At 44.2% G+C, this 17,469-nt stretch overlaps 1 protein-coding gene across 3 annotated transcripts in view; it reads left to right on the top strand.

Annotated features, from left to right (window-relative positions):
* Nucleotides 1-13,012, top strand: part of UCHL3 (ubiquitin C-terminal hydrolase L3) — a 34,216-nt gene extending 21,204 nt beyond the window's left edge. For 2 of the 3 annotated variants that reach the window (XM_081003251.1, XM_081003250.1), the window contains 4 exons: nucleotides 254-460; nucleotides 4,842-4,917; nucleotides 12,384-12,442; nucleotides 12,794-13,012. In XM_081003251.1, the coding sequence (XP_080859377.1) occupies nucleotides 254-460; nucleotides 4,842-4,917; nucleotides 12,384-12,442; nucleotides 12,794-12,877 (426 nt within the window). In that variant the 3' untranslated portion in view covers nucleotides 12,878-13,012. The remainder of the gene's footprint in view (nucleotides 1-253; nucleotides 461-4,841; nucleotides 4,918-12,383; nucleotides 12,443-12,793) is intronic. The other variant, XM_081003252.1, reaches the window with a different exon arrangement.
* The last annotated feature ends 4,457 nt before the right edge of the window (nucleotides 13,013-17,469 follow it).

Raw genomic sequence — 17,469 nt, 5'->3', positions numbered from 1 at the left:
ACGTTTCAGGCAGTTTTATTTCAGGAGACCTTTGCACCACGGACGCAAGTTCTGTTTCGTTCTGCGATGTTTTAAGTTGTGTTTCTAAATGTTACTTACAGTGTGTTTTTAATTTTTTGTAAGCTGCTTTGAAACCCAGATGGGGTGAAAGGCGGGATATATTTTTAAAAATAACATGAGCAAAAACTGTACAGTGACCTCTAAAGCGGGTAAAGTTGTGTCTTCTTTTCTTTTCTTTTTAATATTTGTGTAGTCACCATCAACCTCACCACAGCCTGAGTTTAGCCACTGCAAAATGAAGGCTTCACCCTTGCGTCGCTCTGCTTCCTTGACCCTGATCAGATGCAATCATGTAGCCTCTGCAAAAGCCACAAGCCCTGTAAAGGCTACCAGTCCACCTGTCTCCCTCCAGCGCTGGCGGCCCACAATACCCCTATCATCTATTGGGCTCCATTCTTTTGTAAGTGTAGTCAATCTTCCATCTCTTCTCTGCGGCAGGCGCCCTCGACATTTAGGCTTAATGGCGGGTCTCTTTGGCTCTGAATTCCCTTAGGGCTTTTTCCAGTAGACGAAGCATACTGTCTTAAATCCTCATCAGCAGACAAATAGCATTAGGAACGTCTACTCCCCCCCCCCCAAAGATTTTTCCCATCTTCCATCTGGTTTCTCTTATCTCATTGGTGCTGCGTTGGGTCTGCTAATTCTTAGTTCTGTGCCAAATCTGCTCCTATCACATCTGATTGAAAGTCTCTCTGCTTTTTTCCAGGGCCCAGTGCTCTGCGCGCTTTGCAATACTCTCCAGCTCTTCCTGATCTAAATCTTTCATCAGAGATGTACAATATGGCTTAAATGTTGTATTGGCATCACTGATTGTTTACATTTGCAGTAAATATATGTATATCCTGGTTAATTGTAAAAATCATCCAATATGATCTTGATCTTGGTTGATCTTGTTCCTTTCTTTTGTAAAAACAGGCATTTGAATTATACCAATGAACAAATATTTTTCTGCAACTTAAACAAAAGGTGCTTATCTTGTTTTCAAATTTCCCTTGTCTTTTTATGACTGTATTAAACTGCATTGTGTGTTCAAATTCTAATCTTTTTTACTTCTAGTTTGGGAGAGGCCTAGCTACCAGGAAGAGAGTCTGAACACTGTCTCTGTGTGGTACTGACAACATGAATAGGTTTTTAAATTTCTATTAAGATGCTAACCTTTGGCTTAAAATAGAGAGCTCGTATAAGCATTAAAATTTTGTATAAATAAAGTTGATGGGTGCTTACTGCTATTACTTCCATATTAAAAAGTTAATATACAGACACTGACCTACATAAAGCTAAAAATACCCTACTCTGGATAAATATGTTATGCTGTAACAGTTGGTTTGATGGAGGATGTAAAATATCTCATAACCAACTCAGTAGCAGACTTTTGGATAAATTAAAAGAGCAGTGATCTGAACTGATTAAGATGTATTGTAAAGAGTAAACAAATATGGACCACATAGACTCTTCTTTTAAAATCATCAAAGAAGGCAGTTGCCAAGAGATATGCAATACTTTCAGAAATTGAATTAAACCAGACCCAAATTCTCATAACAAGATAAGGGAGTGCATCAATCTTATTTTTTCTATACAACAGAAACTCCTCTTTGGAACCGTGTGTAGACTACTAAGTGCTAACCAGAAGACAAACTTCTAAAAAATCAATATATTAGTGGTATCTTTCAGCTCAAAGATTAAGCAGGATATACAAGAGCAATAGCACTCCACGGCATCTTGACCAAACGAGATGGAGGCAGGATGGAGAAGGATGTTCATTCATTGTGGAAACTCTTTTCCTTTGGCTGCATGCTAGTACCCATCCTTGTAGTTTTTTGGAAAGCTTGCTAAATCTGTAAGACACTGAATACTTTAGCACCAAGAACCTTTAACAATGGACAGTGAATGGTCTTCTGTGATCAGCTGGAAGCACAATTATAACTGACGGAGCTGTTTCCCCCACAATCCTGTCTTTGTTACATTTAAAGATGTCCGCAGGAACCTGGGAACTCTGTTCAAACAGGGTTTGCGTTCTTTGCATCTACATGATGCAGCCATGGTGTGAATGAATCGATTTATTTCAGTCACTGGCCAGAGTGCAGCCATGGTGTCACTCTGAAATGAAAAAGTGATCACCGCTACAGAAGTTTATCTATGTGCAATGTCAGTTTGAACACATCAACAACTTTTGATTGTCATGAGTGAACACTTGGTGGAGGGGACAACAGGAGAGTCACAGGGAAGGCATGAGAATATAGTGGTTTGGAATTTGTCATTACGATTCTTAGGAATAAGTGAGTGGGCAAGTGCCATCAGTTCTAGAGAAAACGGCTGCTATAGAAGCACTTACTGTCTAGTTAGAAACTGCTGTTCTTGTCCACACCGACACTAACTTCTGGAAAAGCTGGTGTAGAGCTATACGTTTCATCTTCACACAACTTTCAGGCCTGCTTTGTGTTAACGTATTTGTATACCTTTTTCTGAAAGTGACATGAATGTGGGACCGAAAATCTGTGACAATGAAAATTTAAGATCTGAAGGAGACCTGGAACTAAGAAACGCTTTTGAATGTCCTCTAAGACTAAAACTGATAGGGTCTAGAAGAAACCTCTGCAAGTCCCCAATGTGATACTTCATCAAAGGCACAAAGGTTACATGCCCCTGTGTAAGTAATACAGTGGTACCTCGGGTTACATATGCTTCAGGTTACAGACGCTTCAGGTTACAGACTCCACTAACCCAAAAATAGTACCTCGGGTTAAGAACTTTGCTTCAGGGTGAGAACAGAAATCGTGTGGCGGCAGTGCAAGGCCCCATTAGCTAAAGTGGTGCTTCAGGTTAAGAACAGTTTCAGGTTAAGAACGGACCTCCGGAACGAATTAAGTACTTAACCCGAGGTACCACTGGACAGAGTTTGAGTGCTAAGTACCCGGCAAACTGCTTTGAGTCTTGAGGCACAACTGACCCCAATATAATATTGACTTCTGGGGAAAACATCTTGAGACTATACTCCTGACAACATCCCCCTATTTTTCCACAATGGAAGTCGCTACAATCTCAAAATTATAAGTTTGTTATAAGATTGGCAATTATAAGTGGCCATGGGTGAAAAGTCAGCCAGACCATGTTTCATATCCATGCTTTTTCCACTTAACATTCAAAGCAGGCGTGGACACATCAGTCACATAGATAGCAATCAGTGGGTCATGTGAGTTTTTCTGTGCATTTCCTGCACACTTTGTGCAACTTTGTAAGCCACTATCGCATCTCCCCTTTAGTTGTGTCTTCCTCCCCCACAAAAATAGAGTTGCAAACTATATATTTGCGCCTCTTTGCAGAAAAAGGTGTCCCATCCTTTGATTTTTTTATTCTCTTTTAACACTTTCACAACTCTTACACAAATCTTTCATCTCTACAGGGAGCTGCTGTTCCAATCTAGAAATGAATGTCTCTAGCCTGGACACTTGTGCTATTATATCTGCAAATGACACTGTCATAACATTACATTAGGTTTGTAGTGTTCTTAACGTGTGCCGTCGGCATATTGTTGCAAAAGCTATGTACTAACCCAGAGTTTTTGGCACTGAAATGCTTCTTGCATCAATGAGAACACTTGGAATACCTTTTGGCAGAAATGTGAGACTTCTAAAAAATGGAGTTAATTTTAACCAGCTTCTGGAGCTGTTGCCACGAAGAACAGTGTATTTTGGATGTCTGTTAGACCAATACTTGGTGCATAGGTGGAGTTAAATTACCATGATATATTTGCTTCAGTTGACTTACACAGCCATTCTGTGTTTCTAATTCTTAAGCTGTCATACTGGCTATTTTGTTAAAATTGGATTATCATTATTCTATACCACCCTTCATCCAAAGATCACAGGGCAGTTTACAATATAAAAACTTCATTTTAGCTTTTGTTTTGCACGGGGGCGGGGGCTGCAGTATAATGATCAATAGCATTTTGTAAACTGTGGCTGCAAAATGCCCAATAAATAGCCATGGCCAATTTTATTATTTGTTTAGAAATATTTGCACCCCACTAATGCACCAAAGGGCTCACAAAAGTGGCTTACTAAAAATCTCACAATAAAAATAGCATTTTAAGTCTAGTATTGGGATCAGAAACAACATAGTTCCCTATAGTGCCAGGATTATTCAAGTACCGTTTCGTATCACCATCCTCTGTTTTTCCTGGTATTGTCCTGTGGCCGTTGCCTGATAACCAGCCCAGCAAAACGGAAGCTGTATTTTTGTTAGGAAAGGACTATTTCAGTATGAGATTATGTATACAGACTCAAAACACAAGAGTTTACAGTGCAATCTTATGCCTTAGCTGCAGACCTCATTGTGTTCAGTGGGGCTTGCATCTGTCAGGTGTGTATGAAAGGGAGAGGGCATACTTTTGTCTAGTGTGAAAATTTATATATTAGCCCAAATTTCAAGTGTGTGTATGTGTTAAAGTACATTTTTTGTAGGTACAGTAGTGGCCAAAGTACCATCTTCACCCTCCATTCCTTTGAGACAGGTCTCTTCTCTCTCCAGTGCCAAAGTTCTCAAATGAGAGGTGCCAGAAGTCAAGCCTGGACAGAACCAAAACCAACCCTAGAAGCTGGTTCAGTCTTGAGGAACAGTGCGCTTTTCTTTATTTAGAAGCCCATGTCTTTTATACTTCACATGTATTGTTCAAACCGGGTTCATAGGTTGAGCCCTGGCTCGGGTTAAGTTCTTCCCAACTGGGTAGAGCAAGAGTTTCAGCTCCTACTAATGACTTGCATGCATGTTGTATTCTGTCGCAGGCACCCAGTATAGATGAAAAAGTAGATCTTCACTTCATCGCATTAGTAAACATTGATGGCAATCTCTACGAGTTGGGTAAGAGCAATCCTTCTCTTTCAAAACGGATCATATTATCATCTACTTAATGCTTAATTTTTGATATTTTTACCTCGGGTGTATAGCCTGCCTGCCAAGAATGGATAGTGATTATAAGATCGTCCAGTAAAGAATTCTCAGTCAAGTAATTATGTTCTGCCTTTCAAGAACCACAGTTAAGAGGAATGGAAGAATATTGGAACAGCTAGTTTTGAAAGGGGAAAGTTGTTAACCTGATGAGCAGGCCTCCGTTTTAGTTCATAATTTGTTTCTGATTTTTTTAATGTATGAGTTGGTAATGGTTTTTCCCCTACCTTGAATATGCCATTGATTTAGAGTGACCTTTTGAAGATGTATGTTGTTGTCAGGGAACTGCCATCGGAAGGAAGGGAAGTGAAAGGGCTCACACAGGTTGGGAGAGACTCAGCAGCTGAAGAGGGAACCAGTAGGGGGAGAGGAGCTGGGCTGAGGGAAAGGGAGCTGGAGGGATGGCTCAGAGACACTTCCAGCGAAAACAGTGGGGAGGTTTCAGGACCTCCTGTAGGGACACCCACTCCTCGCCGGAAACTGTCACGCAGAGAGTCCAGAAGACGTGTTTCCGTTAAGGAGCTTTTATGTTGGAAGCGATTCCGAAAGCAACCACTGTCGGAATCTGCCAGCGACTGACGGAGCCATGTTTAAGGGGCTCCGTTACAGACAGAGGTTTGCAAACTTGACCAAACTCTGAGGGACTAGGATTTTACACACAAGCAGCTCATCGTCCCATCACAGCATTCCGACAGTCTTCGTGAGCAGCTTGTGCAGGAGAAGGCATCATGAGCAACCCAGCCGGAACCGGAGAAGCAGGAGCTGGAGCGGGTCCAAGCCTGGAAGAAAGGTACCGGGTGTTGGAGGTCCAGCTAGCGCTGCAGACGGCGAGGCTTGAGGAGAGGAGGGCTCAGGATGCAGACAAAAAGGGGAAAGACACCCAGCTCGTCAGAAAGGTACCAGGATTGGTGCAGAAGTTTGGGGGGGAGCCCAAAGACTATCATGGCTTTCGGACAGAGATGCAATATGCCCTCAATCTGCAGTTTGATGAATTCCCTGACGAGGAATCAAGAGTGGCTTTCGTGATTGGGCATCTTGAAAAGGGGGCGAGAGACTGGGTTAGACCCCTGATGGCAGCGAATAGTGACGTCCTAAAGGACACGATGAAGTTCTTTCGCGCCATGGATCTGATGTTTTCCAGCGATATTGAACAGGGAGTGGTCCGCAGACAGTTAATGGCTTGCAAACAGGGTAGCCGATCTGTCCGTGAGTACTGGACTGAATTCACCATGTTGATCCATAAATTGGGGTGGGATCTATCGGCGGAACCCATTCAAATGCTTTTTGAAGAAGGGCTTTCTTCGGCTGTGAAAGACGAACTTTCCCGGGCGCCCAGGGCGGAGTCTATGGACCAGCTGACCAAATCAGCGCTGACCATAGGAGCGCGCCAGGAGGCGAGAGCATTGGAGAGGCGGGAAGGGAAGGGGGAACGTTGGAAGGAGTTCCGCATTCCAGACATTCCAGAGCCAACTTTCCCGCCGGCAGAGCCGATGGAAATCGGAACAGCGCGCGCGCGCGCAGTTTCAAAGCCCAGTGAGGGGGGAAAGAAGGAGGGAAAAGGCGCCCGGAAATGCTATCTCTGCCAACAGCCAGGTCACTTTGCCAGAGTCTGCCCCCAGAGGAAGGAATGGCAAGGGATGGTAGGAGCTGTGGAGGGAAGAGAGGAAGAAATACCGAAGCAAGTAAAAGCCAACGCCTGGCTGCCACCGTCGGGGCACAGCAGTCAGGCCAAAGAGCAGTGAAAGTGCCCACGCCAGAACCTCCTAAACCCGCCCTAGTGATAGAAGTGGCGCTAGAGCTGCCAAACGGACACCCTCTAAAGATAAAGGCGCTGTTGGACTCAGGCAGCTCCTGCAATTTCATGAGCAAAGAGTTTGCAGCTGAACACCAGATACAGACGATCCCTTTAAGCAACCCCCTGCAGGTGACCACGATCGATGGCAGGGAGCTGTTGGGAGGAGAAGTCAGCTTGCAGACCGTCCCAATGATAATGAAGGTGGCAAGGCACACCGAACTGATAGCGTTTAATGTGGCCACCTTGGGAGGAGCTCCCATTATATTGGGGATGAGCTGGCTAGCGTTACATGATCCGCTGGTGGGCTGGCATCAGAGAGTGGTTTCTTTTGGTTCAGCACATTGCTTAGAACACTGCAAAGAGGGAAAGGGTTTGGCAGGGGCCCAAGCCACCCTAGCAGGGACTGAAGTAACGGAGAACGTGAAGGTACCACGACAATACGCAGATCTCCGCGACGTCTTCAGCGAAAGGGAAGCTGACCAATTACCCCCGCATAGACCCTTTGACTGTCAAATCAATTTACTCCCTGGGGCACAGCTCCCTGTAGGCAAGCTGTACGCCATGTCAGACAGAGAGATGCAGGAGCTAAGAGAGTTCATTGACAAGAACCTGAAGAGAGGGTTCATCAGAGAGTCCAGGGCGGTGGGGGGCAGCCCAGTGTTTTTTGTGGATAAAAAAAACACGAACAAGCCGAGGCTTGTGTGTGACTTCAGGGCCTTAAATGCAGTGTCAGAACCAGTGGCTTTCCCTATGCCCAGGATTGACGACATTTTGACAAGGGTCAGGAAGGGAAAGATTTTTACTAAACTGGACCTAAGGGGGGCGTACAACCTGATACGAATAAGGAAGGGGGATGAATGGAAAACCACCATGTTCACCCCTTTGGGGGCATTTGAATATTTAGTTATGCCCTTCGGCCTACAAGGAGGCTCCGCGTGCTTTCAATCGTTTATGAACCACGTCCTGGGGCCTTTGCTTTACAAGAATTGTGTGGCCTTCTTAGACGACGTGTTGGTGTATTCTGAGAATGAGGAGCAGCATGTGAGAGACGTCAGAGAAGTGTTGAGCAGGCTGCAAGCCAACCAGCTGTGGGTGAAACTGGAGAAGTGTCAGTTTCATACCAAGGAGGTGGAATTCCTGGGGTATCGCCTGTCAGACAAGGGATTGGCCATGGATCCCGGCAAGGTCCAGGCGGTGCTGGAATGGAAAACACCCAAAACAAGGAAGGATGTGCAGAGGTTCCTAGGATTTGGGAACTTCTATCGTAAGTTCATCCGAAACTTTGCCCACCTGACGGCGCCCATTACGGACTGTCTCAGCAGTAAGAAGAAGTTCGTTTGGACTGAGGAGGCGGAGCGAGCATTTGAGGAACTAAAAAGGGCCTTCGCCTCGGAACAACAACTCCTGCATGTGGATTTACAAAAACCGATGAGAGTGGAAACTGACGCATCAGACAGAGCGATTGGGGCGGTGCTTCTGCAGCCAGGGAAGGAGGAGTCAGAGTGGAGACCGTGTGCCTTTTTTTCGCGAAAGCTGAACAAATCCGAGAGGAACTACACGGTGTATGACCGAGAACTACTAGCCATTCATGAGGCGTTCCGGAGATGGAGGCACCTGCTAATTGGCGCACAACATAAGGTGCAAGTGTGCACTGACCACAAGAACCTAGAGTATTGGAGGACGGCACGAGTGCTCAACCAACGGCAAGTGAGATGGGCCCAGGAGTTCTCCAAATTTAACTTTGAGATTTGTTACGTGCCAGGCCCAGAGAACATTAGGGCGGACGCTCTCTCACGCAAACCTGAATATTTGGAGGAGGAGGGAGCACCCGAAGAGAGACATGTCATTCCAGAGGACCGCTGGGTGTGTGGGGCGGCATTGGTGGGACAAAGAGAACTGGTAGAGGAAACAGAGAATGATGAATACGCCCAGAATAAGCTCAGAGGTCTTAGGGGTGAGGGAGAGGAACCAGGGGGTTTCGAGGAAAGAAATGGAGCTTTGTATTACAAAGGGGCACTGTATATCCCTGAAGGAGACTTAAGGGGGAGGGTACTCAAGCAGTTGCACGACAGCCCCACGGCGGGGCATTTTGGACAACACAAAACCATGTGGTTGGTCACCAGGGAATTTTGGTGGCCTAAGGTGAGGGAAGATGTACGGGAGTATGTAAGAGGGTGTGAGCAATGCCAGCGAGCCAAAGGGGAGAGGCGGGCACCGGCGGGGCTATTAGAACCCTTACCAACCCCAGAACGACCTTGGGAGGCAGTGTCGATAGATTTTATGACTGATCTGCCGAAGTCCAAGGGGAAAACAGCCATCATGGTGGTGGTAGACCTACTAACAAAGATGTGCCACTTTGTAGCCTGCTCGCATGCAGTCACGGCGGAAGAGACAGCGAAGTTATTTGTAGAACACATTTTTAGGTTGCACGGGGTGCCATTGAGGGTGGTCTCAGACCGAGGAAAACAATTTACTTCCAGGTTCTGGAGGAAGCTCATGAGCTTACTGCAGGTGGAGGTCAACTTTTCGACTGCCCGGCACCCTGAAACCAACGGGCAGGCGGAAAGAGCAAACGGGGTCCTCCAGCAATACCTGAGGTGTTATGTCAATGACAGAGAGAATGACTGGGTAGAAAAGTTGGCGCTGGCGGAATTTGCCTACAACAATGCCGAGAATGTGTCCACAGGGATGAGCCCCTTCTTGGCTAATTATGGGTGTCATCCCAGGGCTTTCCCAGGGGGAGAAGGGGAGAGATGGGGTGTCCCGGCAGCCGAGCATTTTGTAGAAGAAATGGAAGCAATCCATCGTCAGCTCCAACTCAACTTAGAAAGGGCGAAGGAAGAATACAAGAGGCAGGCAGACAAGAACCGAAGGGAAGGTGAAACCATAAGGGTGGGAGATAGGGTGTGGCTGTCAACCCAAGGGTTGCCGTTCAAAGGAGGTTGTAAGAAATTAAGACCCAGGAGATTGGGTCCCTTTGAGGTCATTCAACAGGTCAACCCAGTGGCTTTCAGGCTCCGGTTACCCAACCACATGAAACTGCACCCAGTATTTCACAGGTCGTTACTGTCACCGTATGAGGGGGGACGAGAAGGGATGGCCACTCGGGGACCGGTCATAGAAGAAAGGGAATGCAGCAGCCATGTGGCAGAAATCCTCGACGCCAGATGGAAGGGGGATCAGGTGGAGTATTTGGTAGCGTGGGAAGGAGAACCGGAGTCAGAAAACACTTGGGTAATGGCAGAAGATATCAATGACGAGGTATTGATAGAAACGTTCCATCAAAGGTTCCCAAGGAAACCTCAGCCTGTGGAGAGGTTCCGGAGGGAATACTTTGGGACCACCGATGAGGAGGAGGAGTTGGAAGGATTCTCGGAATCGGAAGGGGAAGGGGAGATGGACTCTGAGGAGGAGGAGTACTTCGAGACCAGGAACCGCAACAGGTGGAGAGAAGTGTTCGGGACATCGGAAGATGAAGGAAGTTCATTCCGGGGTTTTGCCTCCTCACCGCCCGTAGAGGAGGGGGCGAGAGGGGATGAAGGGGGCCCTGGAGGGGAGGTGGATGTCAGGGAACTGCCATCGGAAGGAAGGGAAGTGAAAGGGCTCACACAGGTTGGGAGAGACTCAGCAGCTGAAGAGGGAACCAGTAGGGGGAGAGGAGCTGGGCTGAGGGAAAGGGAGCTGGAGGGATGGCTCAGAGACACTTCCAGCGAAAACAGTGGGGAGGTTTCAGGACCTCCTGTAGGGACACCCACTCCTCGCCGGAAACTGTCACGCAGAGAGTCCAGAAGACGTGTTTCCGTTAAGGAGCTTTTATGTTGGAAGCGATTCCGAAAGCAACCACTGTCGGAATCTGCCAGCGACTGACGGAGCCATGTTTAAGGGGCTCCGTTACAGACAGAGGTTTGCAAACTTGACCAAACTCTGAGGGACTAGGATTTTACACACAAGCAGCTCATCGTCCCATCACAGTTGTCTTCCATGAGCCTGTATAAAGTGAAGTCATAGGAAACTTGCAATTGCAAACCTTGCATGTGAAAAAGGCTGTGGATTCAGTCCCCAGAATATCTGATCAAACAATCTCTACTAACAGGGTTAAGAAGAGGCAGTTGCCTAAGACCTCAGAACTTCTAATACTCATTAGTACTGTTTCCTTAGTATAACTTCTTTGATTTGAATCCATAGCACCAAAACTGTACATCCAAAGTTTCCTAAGATCTCCTCTTATTGTACTGTCCTTTTGTGCCTTATTTAGTCTGTTCAGATTGTTTGCTTTTTGAATCCTGGAAGACCACCTAAACACAAAACACTTAACACTTTGCCACAGAAAACATGCTCTTTATATTTATAGATAACAATTTACCAGAATAGACTAGGGAACAGAATAATAAAATAAAAAACAACTTAGCTTGGAAACTGTGTGTGGTCAGCTCTAGGTCTGTGGAACGCAACCAAGAATGTGCATTGCGGAACTGCCTCTTGGAGCGCTGCGTATATAGAAGTCAACCATTGCAGTAAACACATCGAAAATGTCCAAAGTGCATACCTCATATGAAAATAATTTAGGGATTTGTCTGTGATGGAATAAAAATAGCTACCAAACTAAATGAATTTACACAAGAAACTGAAAACTGGGAAAGGAAGACAAAGTCTTTCCCGGCATATTTAATGGAAGCTGAGAAGTTGGCTTCATGAATTTGGCTGTCTATGTTGGATAGCTTTAAAAAGTAATTGCCATGGAGGATCGGCCAGTTACTATTAATCAGGTAGTTAAATTGTGCCTCCATACTTAATGGCAGTGAATGTCTGAATTTCTAAAACCAAGCATAGAAGGGCCTTTGCCTTTGTGTCCTGTTTGAACTTGGAGGCATGTCTCTGGGCCCTAGTGGTGGCAATGGGAAGCTAGTCTACAGGGGATCTTGATTCATTTTATAGTAAGTTAGCATGAAAAACCCAGTAGCTTTCCATTTGATTTGATCTGTGTACATAAAGGAGGAACTAGAACAATGCCCAACTCTGTTGGTGGAATTGGTATATGCTGTTAATGCATAGTCATTCACATTTTTGTTCCAACAAGCTTTTGCAGCTGGATGAATAGGTCTCTGCCATAGTTCATAGAATCATGGAATTGTAGAGCTGGAAGAGATCCTGAAGATCATCTAGTCCAACCCCCTGCAATGCAGGAATTTGTAGCTATCCCAGATGTCCATTTTCTGTTGTTTCTAAACTTCCTGTTTTGTTTAGGGGTTTTTTTTGTACAGTTTTGTAACTTTTTTTAGCAGGGCTTATTGCATGTCATACATTGCCTTGGGACATATGTTGTGGAAGGTGATTAATGATGATGATGATTTTAAACCTTGGCTACTTGTACAAATTTAACTATAGTACTTAATTTTTCCTAGCCCTGTTATTTCATTGTACGTATAGTGGGGAAAATATCAAAGGATTAAATGACCTTAAAACTTACTTTATGGGATCACGTGAGGTGTACTATTTGCCCCATGAGGAAGATTGCCGTGTCAAATTTACTACTTAATGTTTCTACAAAAATTCTTAAGAATTTTCTTTCTGTGTTTTCCAACAGATGGACGGAAGCCTTTCCCAATAAACCATGGGCAATCTAGTGATGACACTTTTTTAGAGGTAGGAATATTGTTTCATATCAACAGACTTTGACACTTCTTATAGCAGAGCTGTTGTGGGTGGTATGAAGTATTTACTATGTTATTTTGTGAAACTGCTGTTGTAGAATATAGTACAAATTTAGATGAGCTTCAAATTGCCAGTACTGCTAGAAGCTGGGCATACTGAATATTGTTTTCTGCTTCATATTATCTTTATGATCAGTCTTCTGATCAGTCAAAATTCCTGGTAAACAAAGGCAGAACTGTTCTCACCGTTCCTAATGTTAGTTAGGCAATGATTGATCAATTTCAGTTGTGTTTGTTTTGCAAAATAGATGACGCATCCTTATCCTTTCTTTCCTCTTACTAGGATGCGGTAGAAGTATGCAAGAAATTCATGGAACGTGATCCAGATGAATTAAGGTTCAATGCAATTGCTTTAGCAGCTGCCTAAATTATTCTTGCACAAGGACAGAAACTGCCTAATGTATTGTAACAGAATAATGCTTTTGCCATAAATCAATGATCCAGTTTTTGATACCATGAAAATAACATGTTGATGTGGATTAAAATTCAAATTTGTCCTTTATCTCATGTAGCCTGTTTCTTCTAGAGTATTTTGAATGATTGCATGAATGCATTCCAGGAGAGCAGCTGTGTTGGTAGCACAACATCATGAAAAGCGCCATGGACCTAGTTCACAGGTTTTGTGTTTTTTTTACTGGGTGCAAGCAATCCTGATTATCCACATACATAGCACAGCAAAATTCATCTGATGCTGTCTAATTTGGCTACCTTGGATGTGGCCCGTAGCAGTTTCTCTGATTGCAGCAGCCAGAGAAAGCTTCACCACTATAAAGGAAATTGCTGCAGGCACAATGCAGTTCTCAACATGAACGTGCAACAAAAGAAAGGTCAAGACAACTCCTGTTTGCAGAGCAACTGATCTGGTCTTACGGGTTATTGCATGGACTTTTGGTAAGCAGTTGCCAACTTTGTGAGATGCTGTTAAAGGAGCACTCCTGTACACAAGAAGCTCATATATGTTAATCCAGTGTAAAGTTACACCAGATCCAAACCCCATTCAGGAGCAAGGCTACTTGCTCTCAGCTGAGCTGGCCCAAATCTGTCAGGGAAAAACAAGTGCTTGAAAGCATTTGACTCTCCCCACACTTTCTGTATTCTGGGATTGCTCTTAACTGCAGTAGGCCTTAGAACTGACTCTGTGTAAACAGACCGTATTAATAACATATGCCATACACCTCTGAAACGAGCACAGGTTTTTATGGCAAATAACACTAATAACATGGGCTAGAGCAGGCTTCCTTAACCACGGCCCTCCAGATGTTTTGAGACTACAATTCCCATCATCCCTGACCACTGGTCCTGCTAGCTAGGGATCATGGGAGTTGTAGGCCAAAAACATCTGGAGGGCTGAGGTTGAGGAAGCCTGGGCTAGAGCTATCCCTGCCAATAAGGAATATTAATATCTCTGACCAATCCATTAATTAATATTACTACTCTGTATACCTCTCCCCCCCCCCCATTGACTTTTCATCTTAATCCTGGTGCATCAAGATTAATAAGAGGATACAGCCTTTCTGAAGTTTTTTATCTGCTATGATGACACTGTATTAAATAGCCAGCTACTGGACTGAAGAAGAAGAAGATCATTATTGTCTTGTGTCTTAATAAAGTCACTGACTTTCTTTTATATGCTTGTGATTAGCTCTTACTTGCTTTTGTAACACTTGTTACAGAAGTCAAGCTACTCCGTTCATAATTCCCCTGAGTTTTCCACTGAAGATAACGAACCACGTTCTTAAGAGATGGCTGCAAGCCTTGGGGGGAAAAACCATTCACAGCCATGCTAACTAATGGTTCCCATATTCTTTAACAACTAAGATTCAGGATCATTGAAGATGTCATCAGCCCCCTGGTTTTGAATTCATTCAGATGGTCCAACTATTCAACAGACTTCATCACTAGCCTGACCTGTGGCCTTGCCCATCCTTACTCTTGTCAGTGTTGCTAAATGTCTCATTAAAACGGTTTTATTTTCCTTGCAAAGACTTGAAGCAAAGCAGGCACTGAGCGGTTAATTGAGCTATGGACTGTGTATATGTCTGTGAGCACATGCGTGCTTCTAGCACGCTTGTGAAAACCTCTAATGGTTAGCTTCATTTTTCTGTTTGTTCGAGCTAGCACTGCTGAGCTTCTTGTTCAGGATGACTTGATCACTTGAATGCCGACAAGGAAAAATGAGAATAAACTTTTTGAAGGTTCCCCTGAAGAATACTGTAATTGGAAACACCTGCCTGTTTCTAACATCTGCTTATTTGTGCTATATTTGTGCCTGTAATGTAAACTCTCCATGAGCCCTGCTCTTGGAGTGACGAGTGGCTGCAAAAATCCTGTATGAATGTATTTGGTAGAAAAGAGAGAGAGACAGACAGACAGACAGACAGACAGACATAGAGAGAAGCAGGTATTGTGAGATCTGCTCAGGTGTTTCATTTTTAAATTCAGGAAAATAGCTTTGGCTCTTAGAGCTGCGGTGCTTACAGATTTACTTGTGCCCTAAAACAAGTAGAAATGGCAAGATAAAGCACTTGACTTTCACTTCCACGTCAGCAGTAAGCCCATTCCAAAGTCGTATTGTGCTTGTTTACAACTTAACATTCCTCCACCACCGCTCCTTTTTATTCAGCCTCAATCCACTTCCTGTATGAGGTACCCCTTTCCTGAACTCCAGGAGCCTGTAACATAATATATTTTTTTTAAGTTCGCTAAACACTGCAATGAGTATGTCACTCTGTCACTGGGAAGAGGTTATGGTATCTTGCCATGGAGCAATTGCAATCCCGTATTGCGTATGTTGTTGTTAACAGTAAAACACGGAGCAAGGATAATACAGGATAATGACAGCAGTCACGAAATTAAAAGATTCCTGCTTCTTGGGAGAAAAGCCATGACAAACCTAGACAGCATCTTAAAAAGCAGAGACATTACCTTGCCGACAAAGGTCTGTATAGTTAAAGCTATGGTTTTCCCAGTAGTGATGTATGGAAGTGAGAGCTGGACCATAAAGAAGGCTGATCGCCGAAGAATTGATGCTTTTGAATTATGGTGCTGGAGGAGACTCTTGAGAGTCCCATGGACTGCAAGAAGATCAAACCTCTCCATTCTGAAGGAAATCAGCCCTGAGTGCTCACTGGAAGGACAGATCGTGAAGCTGAGGCTCCAATACTTTGGCCACCTCATGAGAAGAGAAGACTCCCTGGAAAAGACCCTGATGTTGGGAAAGATGGAGGGCACAAGGAGAAGGGGACGACAGAGGACGAGATGGTTGGACAGTGTTCTCGAATCTGCCAACATGAGTTTGACCAAACTGCGGGAGGCAGTGGAAGACAGGAGTGCCTGGCGTGCTCTGGTCCATGGGGTCACGAAGAGTCGGACATGACTAAACAACAACAACAACAAAGGATAATACGTTCTAAGGCTTTAAGATTGTGTGGCTGAAATGTACGAACCTGAGAACATGCACATGCCTTGTGAAATAAGTCATTGCTGCATATAGGAACAAATGATGGAAACCAAAGGATGTTTGAGAAAACTGTTCCTGCACCATGCAACAGGTAAAGAGGAGGAGGGCCTTCCTAGAAGTAAACAGGTTAATCTAGTCCATCTTATGATGCCTGCCTTCCATAGGTTAATACAGGTTGCTGCTGCTTGGCTTGGCCTTCCCTTCAACTATTGCTGCCTCTTCTAGGTTATGTCACCTGTATCTCAAGCCTACTTTCATCATTTTTTTATGGGTTCTGGGAACAGCATCACAGTGAGAAGTAGGAGGAAAGTAACAAGTAGAATTAAAGCCGTCATAGTGGTTGTGTCTCAAAGGCAGGGAGCGAGGCTTGTTACCAAGCCATTGTGGAAAACAGCTCATGGCTGTACTACAGGTCTGAGCTTCTAGATTAACCCCCCCCCCCAACTTTAAATATGTAGAGGATTGCACTGTTGTTGTTTTTTAAAAAGCAAACTCTCGGAAGTTGGGCTGTTAACTAATATTTGTATCTAAGGAGAAAGGAACTGTTAGAGGTGACAGAGTGGTAACTTTTTTTCTTTTTTCTTTTTGCACAAACCCAACAGAGGAATTTACAAGGACTCAATTTAAAAATACAAAAAACCCTCCCTTTTATAAATGCTTCTGTGTCCTGGTCCTCTTGCTACTGGAGAGTTCTGTATGGAAAAACAACTGTCTGGAATGTAGGATGCTTTGGCTAAGATGTGCTATCAAGTTGGAAGAGTAGATAGCTGAGATTGTCAGTCTCCCATTATATTCTCTCCCCCTTGCCCTGCCCCTGTAACCTCCAGCTGACCTAGTGACTAGAGGAAAATGAAAGTTAGAATGTCCCTTCCAAATGAGCATATATGGCATCCAGAACGATTTTGGAACGCAGGCATTTGGGTTTTTTGTTTTGTTTTTTAAACAGTAACTAATAAAATGACTTGTTTCAATTTGCTACAGAACAAATTTCCCCTGTGATAAACAGCACTTGCTGGTGATTAAGTAAATTCTCAAAAAGGAGAACTTACTGGATCACAGCAGTCTTTCCACAACACGTTTGCTCTATGGAAGGCAGTTAAAAGAATTCTTGTAATACCCGAGTTCAGACAAAACAGGGATGTCCCTTCAACATACTTTGCTAAACACGAGCTGTAAAAGAATGCAAATTTATGGTAACTGCAACTACCTTGTATTATCTGATAGCAATTGAGATAGAATGTTGGAGTGCCTAAAATAACATTTTACATCAGTATGAAGTATCCAGGCATTTAGACTTTTATGTTGCAATTGCATCCAGGAGGAATTCAATTTAAAAAAAATGGGCAGGGGGGAGATCATATTTTATTTGTTCTTACTGGGTTCAGGTAGTGGGGATTGAAGCTTTACAATTGATTTTTCTAGGTATTTTCAAAAGTGGATATGCATCGCCTTGGAATATCAGTGGAATTAATTTATTCCTGTTTATGCATTGTTTACCT

This window comes from Podarcis pityusensis, assembly GCF_964106645.2.
Source record: "Podarcis pityusensis genome assembly, chromosome: 4".
NCBI lineage: Eukaryota > Metazoa > Chordata > Lepidosauria > Squamata > Lacertidae > Podarcis > Podarcis pityusensis.
Note: the sequence above shows the minus strand (reverse complement) of the source record. Positions and strands in the feature narration are given on the sequence as shown.